This window comes from Dermacentor andersoni, chromosome 1 (genome assembly GCF_023375885.2).
Source record: "Dermacentor andersoni chromosome 1, qqDerAnde1_hic_scaffold, whole genome shotgun sequence".
In the NCBI taxonomy this organism is placed as follows: Eukaryota; Metazoa; Arthropoda; class Arachnida; order Ixodida; family Ixodidae; genus Dermacentor; species Dermacentor andersoni.
The window spans coordinates 330,325,539-330,346,606 of record NC_092814.1 but is presented as its reverse complement, the minus strand read 5'-3'; the positions used below and the strand labels follow the sequence as shown (position 1 = coordinate 330,346,606).

Below are 21,068 nucleotides of genomic sequence, written 5' to 3'. Positions count from 1 at the left end.
AGCGCTGCGCAAACGCACTGCAGTTGCATGTAGCTGTGGTCTGCTACGTAGCGCAGATACCGTGGCCACTACGGGGTGCCGCATTGAGTCCGCTGGCTGAGCGCACTGCAGCTCACTGAGCACAACTGCATTTGGCACGTTGTAGGCGCCGAAGTAGGAAACTGTGGAGTCTACGTGAACATCCAAAATTAAAACTTGCACTGCGTACCACGGTGACGTTCAGTAGGCACACATTCAGTCGTGGGCACGCTCTGTTCAGCCATAGCCTTTGCAGTGCAGGTCGTTGAAGAAGGAGCGGAAGCACCACGAACGGGATGTTCGATTGCCAATAATTTCACTTCTGCTGAATGCATTAAAGTGCTTTTTGCAGCAAGGTATTTCTGAAGTAGTTAACTTAAAATGCATTTCTCCACTTAAAAAAAAAGTGGTTCAGGGCCCCTTTCAAATACTACTAAAAAGAATATTCGTGCACAGCTGTGTTGAAAATATTTCAGATCATATACAGTAGACTTCCATTCATTCACTCTTGTTATTTCAATTTCTTGGTTACTTCGATCCCAACCGAAGGTCCCGGCTGGTGCCCAAGTATTTCTATAGGCCCAAACTGTCGTTATTTCGAACCTAAAATTTGCCTTCGCCAGATAATTCAAACTTGACCAGTTAGCATGCACGTGCCTGACCCCTATAGGGAGCCTGATAGTGGCCTCTTCAGTGGCAATGCCTGTCTCAGCAAAGCTTAGGGGACAGAATGCGTTGAACACATGTGATCTCTCATCAAAAAAAAAAACTCCTGTTTGGCCCGCCTTAAAAAGATTTTTTAGTGATAACAATAGCTCACAACATCTAATTGTGGTATTTGCCAGATTCTAACGCGCTTTCCTTCTTTCTTTAAAAAAAATTGGGCAGAAATTTGCCAGCGCTGTGTAATCAGACACAAAACCAAGCCCACCTTCACAACAGTCATACACGTTACCGCATAAATCCGATGTATTGTGGCAGAGTCGACATTAAAAAAAGAATGAGGTAGGAAGGCAGCTTCCCATGTGCAACAATCGTTCTAGCTAAAAATTGGGTGTGTATCAGTTTCTTTGTTTAGGAGCTGTACTGTCATTCCTACGTTTGTTATCTACTTTGGGCACATAGAAAGTGGGCATGTGTTTCATTTGGGGGGCGTTAGAATAGGGCAAATACAGCCACATGAATCAACGGTATGTTTTGGTGTTTTTTCTGCATCTTGTTTAATTCGACCCGCCGGATAATTCGATCAATTTCTTCAGTCCCATCAGGGTCGAATTAATGGAAGTCAGCTGTATAGAAAGCCACACAGGAAGCGGACAAGATTGTTTGCCTGCTTGACAAGTCGCCCATTTGCGGTCAATGGGCAGAAGTGGGTGAAAATGAACGGAGTAGGGTTACTATTGCCAGCAATGTGCAACCGTTAAAACTAATTAATTATTGGTTTAATAAGCTTGACATGTCTACAATGACTTCCCCCAATTATTTAGCAGAACCAACACAACCAAAAGAATGTTTCAGGGTCCTTTTAACAGCATTGTTCTTAGTGCTTCCGTGTTTACGATAGTTCAAAAGAGATAATAAAACATGGATGCATCACTGTACAATAACTGAGATACTCTTCTGTCTTCATTACGTTTTTTACAGTAATTAAAGTGTCCTCACTACTTACTTCAATGAAAGACAAGCCATTGATGCAATTCTTGCAGCAAAAGCTAAAGGAAAGTGTTTGTTGGCGTTTCTTGAGCCAGTCACAGCGTGCTTTTAATGTTTGTTTTATAGGTAAACCAAACAGAGCGCATATTCTCCAAGCTTCTTTTATGTCACTTCAAAGAAACATCACTAGTCATGCTCTATAGTGCTCTATAAATACAGGCACACAATCAAACTTTCAATAAGAAAGCAAGGCAAGAAACACACAAAAAAAGAAACTGTACAATTCAAAGCTCACAAAGTAACCCTGTTAAATTTCCAGGCCAAGCAAGTGACTGTCAGAATTTGCTATCATACAGGGGTGGGACTGCCCAAAGTCATCTTGGAGCAATTTTTGTAGCAAGTAAAATTGCCTTTTGGAGAACTTTGGAGCCAACAAAATTGCATTTTGGAGCAATTTGGACCAGATAAAATATTATTTTGAAGCAGTTTGGAGCAGGCCAATCTGAATTTTGGTGGAATAATGGAATATGGAATATGGCAGCACACTTCGAAACCACAACGAAACAGAATAAACCAACAAGGGCGCTCTACTGCAACTGTCTGAAGCAACATCCTAAGCTGAATTTAAATTCTGAAGCAGATTACTCTGACACTAAAACTGTCTAGTGCATCAAAATTTTGGTAATAGTGCCTGTAGATTTTTAATTAGTGATAGCACTCACTAAAGCATGCATCCCACAATAGAGAGTCTGAAATTTCGAAAAGTAGCACAAGACATCTTTTATAAATACATTTTCTTTAATGTCTCGACAGTATGGGTGAAGTGCCTAGAAATGCGCTTCAACACACTGTACGGAGAAGCCAGTGTTATGAACTACTGTGGTTTATTATTGCAATAGCAATTACATGGACGCACCAGGTGCATTTATGTCGGCGTTGTCAGCATCACCATCGCCGTGATGTTTCGTATAAAGTCCAAGAGTGATAACACTGTCCCTGCGTGCTGTATGCCGCATGTGCGAGTGAAATCGTGTGAGGGTGAGCTGACAATAGCGGCTCAATCTCACGTGTGCAAGGAAGGAAAGCGGGGAGAAAGCACGCCCTCTTCCTTCGCGCACAAGGCAATGGGAGGGGGGGGGGGGGGGGGGATTCTACTCGGGTGGCTGCTGCGTATGGCGTGGCCGCATGGGCCCTACCTTGAAAGCGATCTGCAATGGGGACAGAGTGCATGCGGTGAGTGCTGATAGCTTCGTGTGCGCTGCGTTTTCGCCGCTTAGTTTGCACTGAAGCGAGGGGCAGCACCAAAGTCAATTCGCCTACTGCTACTGCTGCGCTTCCTCATTTCAGCGTTTTGACAGCGAGTGCGCATGGTGACCGAGTGAAATGTGTTCACATTTACTCGTGCGTGCGGCACCATGCTTAATTTAGTAAGTAAATGTTTACAAGTTCATACGACCGATAAGGCTACTATCCTTACTTCGTATAGCAGTCTGCTAATTTGCTATCACAATTGATCCTTCGCCTTTCGGGTGAAATTGAATTCTTTTGAAAGCCATTTTTACATAATAGACTAAGGCGATTGCAAAGCACCTAATGCTTAACTTTCTTATATAACATAAAAATATTCCAATATGTTTTGATTACAAATCGGCCATTAGCCCTTCATGATTGGTCAAAATAGCTCAGGCCTCGTCCATACGGGCAAGATTACAACCGATTAGAATAGTTTTACGTTAGGCCCTGGGGACAAAGATGCCTGCCCGCTGAACCCGCCGAAGCGCGCCTCCCTAATATCTAGTTCATTCGCAGCGCCCTCAGCCTACTTTTCATTGTTTTGCACCTCAGCTAGGGAGCACCACGCCGCTCAGCCCGCTCAACTGTATTCCAATACACTCTAAGTACAGCCGCACTGGCTGTTCTGACAGCAGCAACAACAGCCGAGAGTAGCTACTACGCAGACGCCGATCAGTTGCCGGAAGTGTCAAAAAGTCCAGTGTTATAAACATGAAAATTATGAGAAACTGTGAAGGACGCGGCATCATGTGGTGTGTAAAATGTGACCGGCTGCATTCTTTTACTGAGAAAAAATTTTTTTGGCAAGCCTTCTTTTTTTTTTTAACTCATCATTTGGAATAAAAGGAAAATGGGCTCAGACTCCAATAGGCCTTCTCATATTCACGCACAAGTAGGCAGGAACCCGGTCCCACCAATACCCAAAATTCGTATACTTGGACTATGGGTGCAACAAAAAAATGCACCATCATGAAGTCATCAATTGGCTTCAGACGACATCCAGGCAGCTAAATAACCTCCACAGAAGGGTGTCGAGTAGGCAGCATGGCATAAAAGAAAAAGAAGCACATCAACTAATACAGGCCTTCCTAATCAGCAGGATAGCTTACGTGTGCCCACACCTGCATCTTAGGGAAGTTGACCTGGACAAGACCAACATCCTCATCCGCACAGTCTATAATATAAACAGGCCCTTGAACTGCCAAAATGGATCAACAGCAATCGGCTGCTAACTCTTGGCATTCACAATATGGCAGAGGAAATTACTGAAGCACAGAAATGGCCACAGATGATCAGACTATGCGGAACTGCCACAGGACAGGAAATACTCTGGGCCATGGGCACAATCCTGTTTTAGACATCCCACGTCACTGCTGAATCCCTAATAACATCCGCACCAAAATTACCGCTACCTCTTTCCCCAAAAACATGGGCAAGGACAACATGGATCGACGTAAAGTCAGGGTGGACGCTCTCTGACAAGGCCATAAAAATAAACTGGCCATCTACGTGGACGCTGCTTGCACAGGCAATGGCTATTGCACAATCGCTGCCGCTGATGGCTGCGGTCGAACCACTAGCTCCACCACAGTCAACATGTCCTCCATTGTGGAGGCGGGAGACGCCGCAATTGCCATGGGCACGTCCCTACCTGATGTTAAATTTGTTGTGTCCGACTCTAAATTGGCCACAAGAAGCTACTCTATTGGGGCAATCAACCCCATTACAAGCAGACTTCTCAAACCTCACGACACTACCCATCTAATGTGGGTGCCAGCTCATGCCGGCTACCCGGGTAATGAAGCAGCTCAGATAGCTGCCCAAGCAGCAGATAACCGGGAGGTGGGATCGCTCAACCCGGATGGCCGGCTTGAACCCATCCTCACATATCACGAATTAACTCAATTTCACAAGGATTTGCGCAGAGAATATCCATTCCCGAGCACGATTCTCTTTTGGGAGCAGGTCACGTCTCTACAGTGGGCACAGACTCGATCCATGCTAAGCACCAAAAGGTTGGCTAAAATTTCTAGGCAAGAGTTTAAACCTAACTGCAGGTACTGCGAAGCACTAACCACAGACCAAGATCGCATACTTTGGGTGTGCCCATCCAACCCCCCACCTTTAACGATTCTTCAGCAAGCTCCCACACTCAAGGCCGGGGAGTGTACAATAAAGACTGATGACCCAAACTGCCAAGTCATGCTGACAGAGTGGGCTAACAGCATTGCGGCCACATGGCTTCCACACTAGCTCCTTCGCCAGGGTCTCAACAACTAATACATCCGTAATAAAGCTTACTTCCCTCTCTCTCTTCGGAGAACGAATCCACTCGCTGTTCAAGGTCACTGCCGGAGCACACATGCCAAAGTTGTTCTGGCACAGTCTGGCGCAAGAACCTGTGTTTGTATCAAAATGGCCCAATCGGCGCAGGTCCCACCCCTGTTCATAGCAACTTGTGGCCAGCTGGAGTAATTAAATGTATGACACTGATGCCACAAGTACATATATGTGATCTGGACCTTGTCAAACGTGCTTTAAAAAGTTTCAGAATATGAGGTTACAAACTGAAAAGTATGAAACACTGGTAAAAGGCAAACAAATAACAATCAATGCAAACTTTGAGAGGAAGTTGTTCAAAGTGAGGACAGAATGATGCCTCGAGATTTTTCTATTCGCAGGAGCCTCCATAAACAGAACATTCTAGTACACAACAATCAAGCATTCAATAAGGAGCGCTCATCACAGTGACCATACAGGTCCATAAAAACAAGATGATTTGCATTTAATCATGAAGACATACATGCCTTCCCACAGCAAAGTTCACCAATAACTTACAACAACAGAGCTAAACAGTACTCAGATTTGTTAGCTTCACTGCAGCAACAAGCAGTATATAGTACCCGTTGCATGTTTCAACATAGTTGCAAGCCTGTAAAGTGGAGTTACATAAATGTGCCCCCATTTTCAATACATACAAGTCGATATCAACACCTGCAGGTGTGACAGCTCTGCCCTCGAAGAGTGTCACTGGCTGGCACGTAAATACAACAAAGTTCATCTGACATGTCAATGTCTCCTGTGCAACATGTTAGCAGGTTAGCTGTAGCACACTCATGCTATACAGAGGATAAATTTGAAATCTGTTGTGTACATAATCCAGGGTACACTTCTTGGCAGTCTTTTCCAATTCAAAAGTTGTTTGTGGCCAAAGAGATACCTTGTGAAATGTGCTGCCTGAAACTCTACTCGGAACATACTGCCTCATGGGTGCAACAACCAATTCATGCATGTGGCTGCCTTTCAGGCACCACCTGGGAATTTTAGCAAAAGGGTTACCAGACTATCAGCACTTGGAAGCACGACCTGAAATGACCAACGATGGTACTGTGCACAGTGAATAACCAATGTGTTCCCGCCCCCTGTTTTGTGTAATTATTCGAGCTGGTGCCTTGCAAACAGCACTTGGAGTGTTCCTCAAAGATAAACACTTTTAACCATGAACAGCTATCTACAATGACTCTCTCAGAAAAAAATGTTTTTTTCATTAGTCATGGTCATTTTCTGATGCTCCCTGAACATGAGTGAACATTGCTTTCAGTGCACAAAACAAAATGAGATTAATGATGCAAATAATTTATCTGCCTGTCAACCACTGAATACTTTACTTCGCAAACACTTTTTGGATTACCTGTTGCAAAGCCCAACAGCATAGGTTACCGTCACTCTTTCCACTGAAAGAAGCATCACTGGTAGCAGTAGTAAATATTAGTTACTCGGCATTGACACTGTTGGCTGGCACATGAAAGAAGTGTGCAGTGTGCCGTATATAACTGCCAAGTGCTACAAGTTCTAACTGCAACCACTACTTCAGTATGGTTCATAACACTAACCCAGGTTCCAACAATACTTGCCGCATGAGGGTTCACGCGCTAGTGACTGTATTGCCGGTAGCCAGCAGCATCATTAGGCAACACAGTGCCACACTATTCAGGTGCTGCATTAGGCTAGTGCCACAGTGGTAGCAGCACTTCACATACAGTTGCTCAGTTTAAGCACACCAAATACAGCCGAGTTCTGGCCTGACAATCTTTTGTGTACCACTGTATAGGTTAAGCAATACCTAAAAAGCTGGAGTATTGCTACCTCACCAGTGATATCAACATGCTATTAGAACAAGCAAACTGTTGGCACAAGTCCTCTAGCATCAGCTTTAACAGCACCTTCAAGTTGATGCTGCCATTGTCAGTAGAAAGGAAGCTGCTGATACCAGAAGTTATGTTGTCAGTCCAAACCTAAAGTATATCTGTGGGATGTTTCTCTGGTACATACATCTTCTGTTATGGTAGCATGCATGTTCCTGCTCTGTCACCACTGATACTCTGCACAAACTAGTATACTTCAACACCACTATCTACAAAGTGGATATGTCACAACGATTCATATGCTTCAGCCGCTCGCTCTACACCGACGTCATCAGCAGCGCCCAGGAAAGCCTCCAGCCTTTCTGCATCTGAAGAGCTTTCTTCCACTGCCTTGCGATGCTTGCGGTGAGACTTTTTCTTAGCTTTGTCACTGGATTCATCGTTGCCTTTGTCCTTATCCCTGCTTGACTTGTCCTTGGTCCTCTCTTTTCGATGCTTCTGGCTCCTCTCGCTGTCATCCTGCATGTCCCCAAAGCAGACACGTTTTAAATCATTCAACGCCTCTTTTTCACCACAGTACTGCACAAATTGTCTGATCCATGCACACTGTGAGCAAGATGAGATCTCTGTGCATATTTATTCCAGCATCTTAGAAAGAATTGCAATTGAGTAGGACTTTGGCAAAACCCCATGTTTAAATGAGGTCATAGCAGGGAAATGAAGGCAAGGTGATACAGACCTAAACAACAACAAAAAAGTTGCCACAATCAATACAAAGTAAAGCATGTGATTATTAAAATCTAGATGCCAGACAAGTAGATACCATATTTGATACTAAATGACTGCATCATTATAACTACTATAGAGACCTGGTGTCCAAAGTTAAAATTCATAGATGATCGTGCAAAAGTGACCCCATAGTATTATGCTTCAAATATCATGTCATGAGTTACGCCACTTTCAGGCAGTCTATTAATGCAGCTGCACACCACAAATAACCTTTGGCTGCCACAATAATTCACCTGGGTCATGCTGTTTCATCTGATGGCAATAATTTACCTCCTAATAGTTTATTCTATTTATTTTTATTTATTATTAAAGTTTGGAAAATAATAGCAGCACTTCTATCAAAATAAGGGTAAATGCAGATAGAAACATTAGTTTCACATTCATCCCAGGAAAAGTGCTAACTAACACAAATACTCAATGATGAATAGCTTTTTTTTCCCACAAGGAGGAGCTGTGTGGGTTCAGAACGTGTGACCACCCTGATAACTATGTAGACAAGCCAAACACCTACACGAGAAACTGGCACATGGAAATTGCGCATGCTATGCAATTTCTTAGAGCTATCATAGCCATACAGCAAATGTTGCGAATGAGTAACATGCCAATGTGTATGACCAAAACTGTTCGTATTTTCCTCCCACCTAAATGAATGAAAAGACTGAGCAACAAAACCAAACACATGCCACTGCAGCTGGTTACACAAAGATTCCAGTACTGGTGTTCACAAATAACTTCATAAAAGCACGTTCAGTTCAGCAATAGACAAGCACCTTTTTGGACTTGTGCTTGTGCTTCTTATGCTTCGTGATGGAAGCATCATCATCCTCGTGAGTGTCACTGGCTGCACCAGAAGCACCACCAAGCTTCTGCTGATGTTTTGGCACGGAAGTGGCTTTATCTTTGCAAGATGAACAAAAAGTTGAAAAGAAGATAAGTATTAAATAGAGACAAAAACACTTTTAGACAAACATGACTTGTCACTAGTGACTGGTTATCAACACCAGTCAATAGCCTATGATCTACCTGCGACTCTAAATAAATACCCAGATGCTAGAAGTTATAGTCGAAACCAACTTCGGTTATACTTTATTCAGTTCCAAGGAGTTCTTTATATATGTATTTTTTAGGCTGTGTAACATTGAGAACATTTCATGTGAATGTTAAGTCATGTTTAGTCATACTCATCCTAATTGAGCTGTTTCTAACTACAATTTTTGATATGGAGAAGCACTTGCTTTCTTCTGCCTATGTATTGCTGTCAGTTTTGATGCACAATGATGTTGCCTTTTTATTGTTGCAGTCCTAGTTTTAATGCTGTTAATAATCTTTGTATATAATTACTATTTCGTTGCACTATGTGTATACTTGTCTGACTATGTACTATGCTGACGTTGATATGCAAGGTCTTATGGGCCCCATCAAGCTACTGTCGTAGCTTTTATGTTAAAATGATTGTCCAGTTTTTGTTTACCGGAAAATAAAGGTTGATTTGAAAGTCTCTATGATCTGCTTTACTTATCAGATAAGTACAGTTAGTAAGCTTTTTTTAAAAGACAGCAAGCTTTCAACAATGAGTGCTACATTTCACAATAACCATGCAAGGCAGCATCAACACTGATACTAAAATAAACAAAGAATCTACTCGGAGTGAAATTACTTTACAGGTCCAGTTTAGATAGAGTGTACTCTGCAAAATACAAACCCTGTGCTGCTCAAGTCGCACTGCCCAAACTGAAGAAAAGCGACTGCATTTCAAACCTAGCCTAAGACATATACATATACACATTTCATTTCTATGCTATGCTAGCCACCAGAAACGAAAATTGGGACAGTCTACAGCACAATACACCACTAAGACAGTATCACTGAACAAAATTAAACAACACTTGGTGTAAATAACGATGTGTTTAGCATCAACGAATCAAACACGGCTGTAATTAGGCCATCACAGAGCAGTTTCGAAATGGCACTTCATCTTAGATCGACAAACTTCCATTTACGAAACACCAGGTTAAAAGCAGGATAACACTATGTGGAGATATATTACTAAACACTGCAGTTTTCTTGTTCCCGTAACATAGCATTCACTACATTGGTGGCACTGGTAAAGAAGTCATCCATTAATAGTATCTTAGCACTGACATCGACACTGTCATTTTGCATCTTACAATGAATGAAAATGATGCTCTTGGAAAGTGCCCATGCCAACAAATTTCTTCAGTCACGTCCACATTCACTAATTTATCCGACCTGTGCCTGCTGCAACTGATATACTGTATATACTAGAGTAAGGATTGCACTTTTTTTGCCCAATTTTTTTACAGCTGCACGCATAGGCACACACACAAGAGAGGTGAGGGGAGCCTGGGCCCCCCCTATGGGCTGAGCAGGGGTGCAAATTTTGTGAAGGCAGGAAACATGACAGGCGTCGGAAGGGCCACCAAAGAGGCATGAAAAAGGCAGCCCACACTGTGCGAACAGAGACAAATTACTGTATTTGCTCGCATAATGATCGCACTTTTCTGGCAAAAAAATTGACGCAAATTCAGGGGTGCGATCATTACGCGGTTTAAATTTCCCACGAAAAGAAACATTTTCTTTTTTCAACCCGCATTTGCTGCAGGATAACAAGCACGCAGCTGCCGCCGTCACTGTGGGACACCAAAACAAAAATGGCGGCCAGTGGAGCAAGCCGAACGCGCCAAACGCAATTATTTTTCTTCTCGTGAGTACATTACGCGCATTGAGACAATTTCTTCCGTATCAGTAATGAATAATATCGTTAATATCGGCAAGTTTGCGACAATAATGTAGCCATGTACTCTTTGAGGGGACAGAAACAGAGATGGGCGCCCTTAGCTGCCAGTGACAGAAACACATGACGGGCATGCTGCGGAAACTGCGGCATTTGTCTTCACTGCTATCCTAATATGGCATGTTTCCGCTAAGGGTGGGCAAATATCTTAGCTGCGTTACAAGTGTCGGCGTATGAATAGGGTACACATCTAACATATCAGTGTAAACGTGGCCACTATCGTTGTCGCTCGCGATTTGTTGTGTACCCACGAGTGCAGATGAGAAGAATCGAAAGGTGCCCTTTATGTTGTTGTTGTTGTTGACCAAAACCATTGTGAAGCCTACAAATAATAAAGCCGAGGTAAGTTTGGTTGTAGCTTTATTTTCATGGAAGTGCGGAAAGTGATGAAAGGAATGAAGTGGGGCATCTGCTTAAGAATGTTGGGTGCAGGCAGACCACTTGGTATGTCTTCAAGAGTCGTTCGCGTAGTATTCGACAGATGGCAAGCACGATCATCATTAGCTAGACTTGGCACACGACATATCGCTGTGACAAGTTCAGGGTGCGATCATTACACAGGAAAGAAAAAGAATCGAATTTTGACGACAAAATTCAGAGGTGCAATCATTACACGAGTGCAATCATCATGCGAGTAAATACGGTAGTAGGTCACTGCAGGCAAACAGGGGACACCTGTGATTTCGCAGACTGTTTCTACACATTAACAAAGCTGCATACCCAAAAATTTGCTGAATAGGCACCCATCTGTGTTGAGAAATCTGCCTGCAAAAGAACCCTCCCCCACCCATTAACACATACGTGGTATTCCGATTCGTGCCTGCTCTTTTGTATCGCAAAAAGCCCAGTCTCCAGAAGAAGCCCATCACAGCAGCACAGCAGAAGCAGCGGCAAGAAAAACGGATTCAAACTTGACCCTCAGCCCCGTCGCCCAGTCATACTGACAAAGGGGTGATGTCCAAGCAAGCAGCCAATGACTACGAGGCAAATCTACAATGCCAACGATGAACAGGACGAACAAACTGGGGCTGTTTCCACATGTCTGGAGGTGATAACCCATCTTTACCAATGCCCACTAATGGCCTAAGAAGCAAGCCAAGCAAGCATGTGGTCCTTTTCAACCACGCCTAAGTAGCTATTCTCAAACAGAAAGGAATAAACACAAAAGTAGCTTTTGTGCACAGTGGCTTGCTAAGTTAAGTTGGTTTGAGTAGAGTCCAGAAAATGACACCACATTTTCCTTTTGTTGCCAGTTATTCCCGCTGGAAGGTGGTGTTTCAAAGGTGCATCAGGACCCATCATATGTATCAATTGGATTTCAGTACGATCTTTTTATCAAGAGGTTGCTGATGTTCTATGCTCACCTACGTTACTTGTATGAAATAAGCAGGTAACCCTTTTAACAAACACCATCACATCTTAACAGCTTTTACACAGCAGATCCCTGCATTTGAAGAATAAAAGTTACATCAATTTATGTGGTTCACTTCTCAAAGCTACAAGTGGTAATATACTATTTTGACCTTTATGATAAGCCTCAGCATGACAGCATGAAAATGCTTAGCCAGACGACTTACCAAGCTGTGGAGGAAGGCCAGTGTACCTCTTCTCTAAAAAGTTCAGGTCCTCACTGGGCATGCTCCAGAATGTTGCCTGCTCTGTTGGCACATTCTCAGGAGCAGCTGGTGACGATGTTCCATCAGGATCCTCTCGGCTTATCTGCAGCATTTTTCCCAAACCATCATGAAAATTAGTGTGTACTGAATTTGAAAAACCCAGCATTTAAATTGAGTGAAGAGCTTTGCACCCTGAAAAACCTAGTTTTAGAATAAACAGCATACTTAATTTGGAGTATATACACCTGGTGGTCCTTCTCGTAGAATTGAGGTTTCACCTCAACACCACCTGTTAAAGGGTACCTAACCTACTGCTCTGCCACAGCATACCGATGTGAAAACAAAAGAATGCCAGTTACGAGGTTAACCACGGTTCATATATTCCGATTACCAGAACTACTCTTCCAGCTAACCACTATACGTTTGTCACTGCGCACAGAGCCTTATAAGCAGTACTGCGATATAACCAAAACAGTGTTTTTAGGCTTTTGCACATGCCAAACAGGCAACCTACCTTTCAAACACAATTCTTGGCACCTTTCAAACATACAAAAAAAATAAATATCCACAACTACGTATGCACAAAAAGTAAGCTGTCTTCACAAGTGCCTCATCAACCGAAGAATGCTGCGATTTTTGTATGGTGGTGTCTTTCTACTGCACTTCGAGTTTTGCTCAAGCTGTTTTAAATGCAGTACATTTTCACTTTGTCCAGGCATTCGAGCACCTCTTTGCACGACACATCTGGCGCATGGTCTCCATCGTCCTCATCGCCAGACCCGTACAGCTTCTGTCGCAAGCTTCACAATACTGCACACCGCTGTGGCAATTGCATAGTCAGTGCTTGCTTCTTCACAGACAACCAGCTCATTTTCACAGGCATTGACATAGTCTTCAAAGGTGCCTGTTGCAGAAACAAAGTTGCTGTAAACAAGGCTGGGCCACACGCTTTCAATTGCCACCAAGAACTGACCACTATGCCGACTGCATTCCTTAAATTCACTTTCAGAGGCTCGTGCTGTTGCATAAACCCTTTTGTAAATGCGTTTCTTGTAGAGCACCTTTACGGGTGGCGATGATGCATTGGTCAAGGGGCTAAACAGTGTTGTTAGCTGGCAAAAATTCCAAGTTGACTGCAGCCAACTTTGGCTCGACATTACGAACTGTGCAACTGTCAACGATAAGCACAGCCCGTCGCTTCTCTGCCCCCCTGTCTTTGTGAAACTTGCACAGCCAACTTGCAAACATCTCTTGCGTCATCCATGCTTTATTGTTTGCTTTGCACATCACTGGCAAGCACTCCACTTCTTAAAGCAATGTGGCATCGCTGATTTACCAATGGCAAACAGGTGATGCTTGTCAGTGCCATCCATACTTGCACAGAAAAATACTGATGCATTCCTTTGAAGCCTTCAAGCCAGAGCATGGTTCGCCTCTCAGCACGAGAGTGTGGTTCGGCAGCAAATGATAAACTGTGCCAGCTTCGTTGGCATTATAAATGTCTCTGTCCGCTTATGCTGACAGCATGATCTTCAAATTTAAGCAGAGCCAGGCTTTGATGGATGCATCGTTCCCATCCCTGCTTTCATCACAGATAACTTTACAGCTGATGCCATGTCATTGAACTGCTGGATATAACCATTAAATGGATTAAACTCATTGTGGCCTAAAAGAGTACCATCTCTAGCTTTCTGATGGAGCATGGGGCCACTTACTGGGTTGTTCTGAGCCACCACTTCTCGGAACCATCTGAAGAGTGCCACGTCTACATCCCTGTACTTTGATGCACAAATAGTTTTTTGTGACAGCGAAGAAGAATCTTGCTGCAGCTGCTGCCGCACCTTCTCCCGGTTCTTGTAAATAGGCGAGACGGTTGTGTCAGATATACCACAATTTACTGCCACTGATGCGATTGTAACAAAGAAGAGTAGCTTGCCTGCACCACAGCACCATCGATACCGGTATGAGCTCGTATTTGCTGTCCTTGGCCGAACGCTTGTGACTGCTACCCATTCGCCTGTGTCCGCTGCTAATAAATGTGTTAGCAAGTGGTAGAGGTGCGGGTATCCCTAGAAGCCACTTGCGACCGTCAGAGAGGTAATTACGACGATAAAGAAGGCCGTCGCGAATGCAGAAGTGGGTAGCCTGGCGGCAAAGAGCGAGAGATAGTGAAGAGATGGATGGATCAGAAAGGATGCTGATGAGAGAACTGATCCAGGGATCCTTGCGCTGCTCCGACGGCATGTTGCGCAGTGCATGAGATGCAAGTGTGGGCTCCAGGGCAGATAGGCAAGTGCAGTCAGCGGAGACCGGCGAGCGGGAAAGGGCGTGAGCGTCCGTGTGTTTGGGGCCGGAACGGTAGAGAACGCGGATGTCGTACTCCTGTAGCTTAAGGGCCCAGCGAGCAAGTCGGCCAGATGGGTCCTTAAGGGTAGACAGCCAACAAAGGGTGTGATGGTCAGTGACGACATCGAAAGGGTGACCATACAAATAAGGATGGAATTTTCCAAGGGCCCAAATAATGGCTAAACACTCTTTCTCTGTAACAGAGTAATTAGCCTTGGCCTTCGTTAGAGTTTGGCTCACGTAGCAACAACATATTCATCAAACCCCGCTTTTCGATGCAAGAGTACGGCGCCGAGTCCGACGCCGCTGGCATCAGTGTGGACCTCTGTGGGGGCTGCAGGATCAAAGTGGCGGAGCATAGGTGGCGAGGTTAGCAGGTGGCATAATTTCGTGAAGGCGTCATCACAGGCGGGCGATGAAGCGGAAAGTTCTTTGTCGCCACTTAGAAGGGCTGTCATGGATGCACTTATGGAAGCGAAATTTCGAATGAAATGTTGGAAATACGAGCATAAACCAAGAAAACTTTGAAGCTCCTTTAACTTCTTTGGTTGTGGAAAGTCAGTGACAGCGCGGAGCTTGGCTGGATTTGGAAGGACACCGTCTCGCGATACAACATGGCCAAGAATAGTGAGCTTTCGGGCGCCGAAACAACATTTCTTTAAGTTGAGTTGAAGTCCCGCATCAGCAAGGCATTTCAGAACGTGCTCGAGACGGCTGAGATGTGTTTGGAAATCAAAAGAAAAGACAACTATGTCATCCAGGAAGCATAGACATGTGTTCCATTTAAGGCCGCGTAAAATATTATCCATCATTCTCTCAAAAGTGGCTGGAGCGTTGCACAGGCCGAAAGGCATTACGATAAATTCGTATAATCCATCAGGTGTTACAAATGCTGTTTTAGGTCGATCAGATGGTGCCAAAGGGACTTGCCAGTATCCGGAACGTAAATCCAGCGAAGAAAAGAACTCCGCTCCCTGCAAACAGTCGAGGGTGTCGATGCGCGGTAACGGGTAAACGTCCTTGTGCGTTATCTTGTTCAGACGTCGGTAGTCGACGCAGAATCGAATAAAGCCATCCTTTTTCTTAACGAGAACGACCGGTGATGCCGGTCGTTGAACTGTTGCAAGGCTGCACAACGCTACACTTGAGCATGTCAGCAACTTGGTCGTCAATGACACAGCGCTCAGAGGCGGATACTCGGTAAGGGTGCTGCCGTAAAGGTGCATGACTGCCGGTATCTATCTGGTGAAAAACGGTCGATGTGCGGCCCAAACCGGAAGCATGGCTGTCGAAAGAAGCGCTTAACTTCTGCAAGACAGCGATAAGCTGGCTTCATTCTGAAGATGACGTTCCATCATTGATGGAGCAGTGGAAAGCGTCGAGGAGTGATCAACCGCAAGGTCACAAGTAAGTGCGTCAAGGTCCGCAGAAGTAGAAACGGCAGGAGCGTCAAAGATGCAAAAGGTGTCGACCGGTTGAACAAGGCCTAGGCATTCACCATGAAATAAAGGTAAAGGGCAGGCCGTGGAATTGTTGACGACCATTTTCCTGACGCCACTGCGAAGAGTAAGGAGAGCAAAAGGCAGCGGAGAACATTGGCGGCGAATGAACACCTCAGAGGGCATAAAGAGAACTGTGCCATCAGAAATAGCGGCGCATGGCACGGGCACAAGCAGGGAAGAGCGTGGAGGGACGGCATTGTCTTCAGACACAAACAGTTTAGCACTAGAAGGGCCGTTTTCGGTGGTCTCAAGGTCGGGAAGTGCAGAAAGTTCGAGTTCGGCATGACAGCAGTCAATAATGGCGTTATTATTTGCAAGGAAGTCCCAGCCTAATATAATGTCATGGGAACCCGAGGGCTGCACGACAAATTCGACGGTATACAGTAGACCTTGAATGAAGACGCGAGCAGCACAGGCAGCGAGAGGTGTTATATTTTGAGCGTTCGCGATTTGAAGGGAGAAGTCTGAGAGAGGCTTCAAAACCTTTCGTAGTGTGTGGCAGAGTTCGGCGGAAATTACGGGTATGGTGGCTCCTGTATTTACAAGTGCCAGGACGGCGATTCCTTCGACAGACACTTCAATTACGTTGGCTGGAGAGGGACGAGGACTTGGGCATTGCGACATGGACGCAGTTCGTGCCTCGGGAACTGCAGCCATCAGTTTTCCTGCTCGGTGGACAGGGGACGGCGCCGCATCGGAGAAAGCGAGCGACGACGGGGAGATGGTGAGCGGCGGGTGGAGGCGGTTGGGCGGTCAGGGGAAAAGAAAGAGGTAGGAAGGCTGGAAGGTGAAGAGGAAAACGGAGTGGGGAAAGGTGGCGCTCGCCGGATGTTCCGAAGAGGAAGCATGCAACGACGACAATGGTGCGCCATGTGACCAGCACCATTACAAGCAAAACATATTGGGCGGTCATCGAAGGTGCGCCACTGGTGGGGGTAAGGTCCGAGTCGTGGTTGAGGAGTCGAAAAATGCTGTCGGTCGGGTAGCGGCATAGGAAAAAAATGCTGTTGGTCGAGAAGCGGCATAGATGGCAGCAAAAATGGCGGCGGTCGATGCATAGAGGGTGGCAAGAGCGTTTGTGGACGAGATCGCGAAACTGCTTCAGCGTAAGTGAGAGGTGCAGTGACTGGTGTCTGCTCAGCGGCTGGAGGAACAGCTTGAGATACTTGCTCTTGAATATCTTTGATATCTTAGATATCTTTGATATCTTGGAAGATATCAAAGATAGCTGGCGGGCTACCTCTGTGTGAACGAATTCCTGAATTTTTATGAACAGAACAAACAGCATGGTTGTCGACTCCAAGGCTTGACAGAGACTCGGCGGGCGGAGTGGGATGTCGGGTGTGAAGCCGTTGCCTGCGCAACTCGTCGTAACTCTGGCACAATTCTATCACTTCAGCGACAGTGTGAGGACTCTTCGTTAATAACATTTGAAACGCATCGTCCTGTATACCCTTCATTATATGTTTGATCTTTTCCTCTTTTGACATTGACGCATTCACCTGTTTGCAAAGGTCAACAATGTCTTCAATGTAGCTCGCGAAGTTCTCTCCGGCCTCTTGGAATCGTGTGCGCAAACATTGTTCTGCACGAAGCTTTCGTACTGCTGGCTGACCGAAAACTTGGGTAAAGTTGGTCTTGAAGACCAACCACGAAGTGAGGTCGGCTTCATTGTTTAGAAACCATAGTTTCGCAACGTCCGTAAGATATAATGCGACGTTTCTCAACTTGGTAACATCGTCCCACTGGTTATGGGCACTCACTCGCTCATAAGAGGAGATCCAATCTTCAACGTCTTTGTCATCTGTGCCGGAGAAGATAGGGGGATCTCGCTGACGCAAGGCACCAGCACAAACCAAGGTGGCCGGCACCGTTGAAGGAGTTGGAGGAATGCATGCGTTGTCGGGCATGATGGGGGGTGGAGTGCGACTCCGAAGTTCCAGGGTGGTCGAAACCCAGCACGTCCACCCCTTGCTAAGAGATTTATTAGCAACGGGCGGAGGAGAATGGGTAGCAGTCATCCCTTCTCCTCACCCAGCTTTAGTACCATATTACTTTTACATAGAGTCCTTTACTTAACCTTTACTTTTCTTAGACTGCACTATCTCCAGGACCGGCCCACATTTTTCGTTGAGTAAAGCCACACTTCCGGTTCCGGTTTTAGGTGCATGTAGTTTAATCGAGCGAATTTGGGTTTCATTTCAGCCTTTCTTCGCTAATTATGTACTACTGTTCTGTACATAGCTCTGTGCTAACATGCTGTATCTTTTTCGTTCCAGGCACCATTTTCCCGTCTTTTTCATTGTCCTATGTGCACTAGAAGGCCTCATATTGTTGCAGGAAGAAAGCAGGCCCACAATTGTAAGATAACGTATATTTACAACTGGCGTATATGGCGTTCAGGCAACTGCCAGACTTCGTCTTCGTCTAGTCCAATTCAACTTCTGCGTTCCCTTCACCGTAACAATATCATCTAATTAACGAGACAAGGGTGGTTAGATACCCAGATCCCACAAACCCCAAATCAGTCTGCACTCGTCAAAGAAGACCTTGTCTTCAAAAACAAAGGAAGGCAGGTGGTCCCATTCACTCAAGCACACAAATGTACACAATAGGCTGTACTTTGAGCTCACACAGCATGTTCCAACACTGAACAGTTATCCACAACACTTTATGGAACATGGTGGCTATGAAAGAAACAAAAAAAAAATAAAGACTGAACTACCTTCCAGGCAAGGCATGCTTCTTGAAAATGCTTTGACAAGTGCAGCGCACCCATTCATTTCAGACAGCTTTTCCTGCATTTTTTTTTCTTTTTTTTTTTTACAAGTGCAACAATCTACAAACTAATGATAGCACACCAAACCACAGCTTATAACAAAGCAATAGATGACATACCTCTTCCCTTGATAGAAATGATTCCTCTGAAGGCTCTGAAACAAATTGAAAGAAATATCTTTTACCGGTGTGAATGCGTAGCCTAATCTACCAATTAAAGTGAAAAAACTTGCACATAATCTGTTAATGAAAACTCAATTTACCCACTTATAATCTTAGAAACCGATTCAGGCTTCATTTCACGAATCTTGGCTCTACAACATTATCATTATCTTGTGTAGCAGTAAAAGCTAAATGCATTGTCCCTACTGTAGCCAGTGTATCCATTTTAGTTTTACTGGAATGAGAACAGGAGGCTTGTCTACAGCAATCATAATATTTGTTCCACTGGAAATAAAAATTGCCCTTTGAAAAATTTCACTTTCTTGTAAAAACTTAAAAAGTATGACTACGGGATAGAAAAAAAACTGACTTTTGTCCAACACAGTCAGCATGTTATTTATGGACCTATTCTACTATGGAATTAAACTACACTACTACAAGTAAGTGCAACCGAAGCTCCATCAAAGCTTGCAATAGTGTATGTAGTCACAGTTAATCACTGCACGAGGTTGCCCCAATACTACAGTTGAACCTACTTATAACAATACCGGTTTTAACAATATATTGGTTATAACAATGAGAAGCTACTGCACCGTTGACTTTTGTATGTTTTCCATTGTGAAATAACCCACTTACTACAATGCCCCGATGCCACATTATCAGTTATAATGATGAAGTCCGAGCCGAAAGGTAGTGAAATGCGAAATCCTTGAAAAGAAAAAAAAAGGAAAACGAGAAATTCGAGCCAATCCACGATGGGCCACTGCTCCAACATCCGCCGCGCGCCCATTTTCCAGTCATCTCCGCGTGGCTCTCTCCCATCGCCCTTCGACCCCTCCGAACACGAATGGGCTGCACCCATAGCTCTATGCCTACCCACCCTCCGAAACACGAATGGACCACGCCAACTGTGCCACTTGCAGATTGCTCGCATGTTGCTCGCTGGCTCCTCATTCCGCGCAGTTCTGTGAAAAGCTTAATCGCTCGAGTTTGTCTTTGTTGGTTGCGTCGAAGTCGTTCCTGGCCACGCAGTTTCTCAGCTTCGCTTGACTCGCCGCCGAAACAGAAGATAGCTGATCCGCCCGATGATCATCGGCAATGCACAACGTTTCCGGTGAATATAAAGCACATGGCTATAGACTTGGAAACTAAGTGCTTCTAACCGATGAGACGATCGTCACGGACGTGCTTGCATCAGATAGCGACGGCGGCGACAGCAGTGATCACGTGGTAGGGCAGGCTGCCTCAATGTTGTCCTTACAGGAGGCCCTACAGATGATTCAGTCACACATTCAGTCCCTCTGGGGCTTCGTTTTCATGAGGAACCTTCCATTGCACAACATGGAACACTTGGATGCCTTGGAGAAGGATGTCGGCAAGCTTCGCGTAAAGCATGCATGGCTGACGGACATAGGCTTTTCTCGTGAAAGCCAGTAAAAAGTATGTGGCGATTTCTCCTCAGCGTTTCTTCTGGATTTCTCAAGCCGACAGGCTGCCACAGCAGCCTTCTCGCAATTTTTAAAAGGCCCCTTTTGGAGCCACCAAAGCGATGCTTCGGTGGTGCTCGCATATCGCTTGCCACCCGTGACACCCATTTGCACTTGTTATAGCAGTGCCATACTTTAATACCGACAGCCGCGGCTCGTTACACGCGATCGGAGTGCCCAGAAAGCAGTTAAAACGAATGAACACAATCAGCAGCCAGGCAGAGGAAGGCGTTGGGGAGGGGCACTGGCCTCCCCACCTATATAGTTTTCCCACATCAGCTCTGCCATCCCCCTATGTTTATTTTTTCTTGCAACCCAGTTATAACAGTTATCGGTTATAACAATGGAATTTTCGTGGCACTTGAATATTGTTACAAGTGCATTCGACTGAATACTATCCCAGTCAGCGAAAATCAGAGCACTACTGGCAGTATGGAGTTGTGTTTTAAAGTAGAATGAAAGAT

General features: G+C 44.9%; 1 protein-coding gene across 1 annotated transcript in view; it reads right to left on the bottom strand.

Moving 5' to 3' along the window:
• Positions 1 to 1,816: 1,816 nt before the first annotated feature.
• Positions 1,817 to 21,068, bottom strand: part of LOC126516691 (rab-like protein 6) — a 90,279-nt gene continuing 71,027 nt past the window's right edge. Inside the window, exons 13-16 of the mRNA XM_050166786.3 lie at positions 19,076 to 19,110; positions 12,291 to 12,432; positions 8,669 to 8,796; positions 1,817 to 7,628 (exon numbers count right to left, since the gene is read on the bottom strand). Of these exons, the coding sequence (XP_050022743.2) occupies positions 7,395 to 7,628; positions 8,669 to 8,796; positions 12,291 to 12,432; positions 19,076 to 19,110 (539 nt within the window). The 3' untranslated portion in view covers positions 1,817 to 7,394. The remainder of the gene's footprint in view (positions 7,629 to 8,668; positions 8,797 to 12,290; positions 12,433 to 19,075; positions 19,111 to 21,068) is intronic.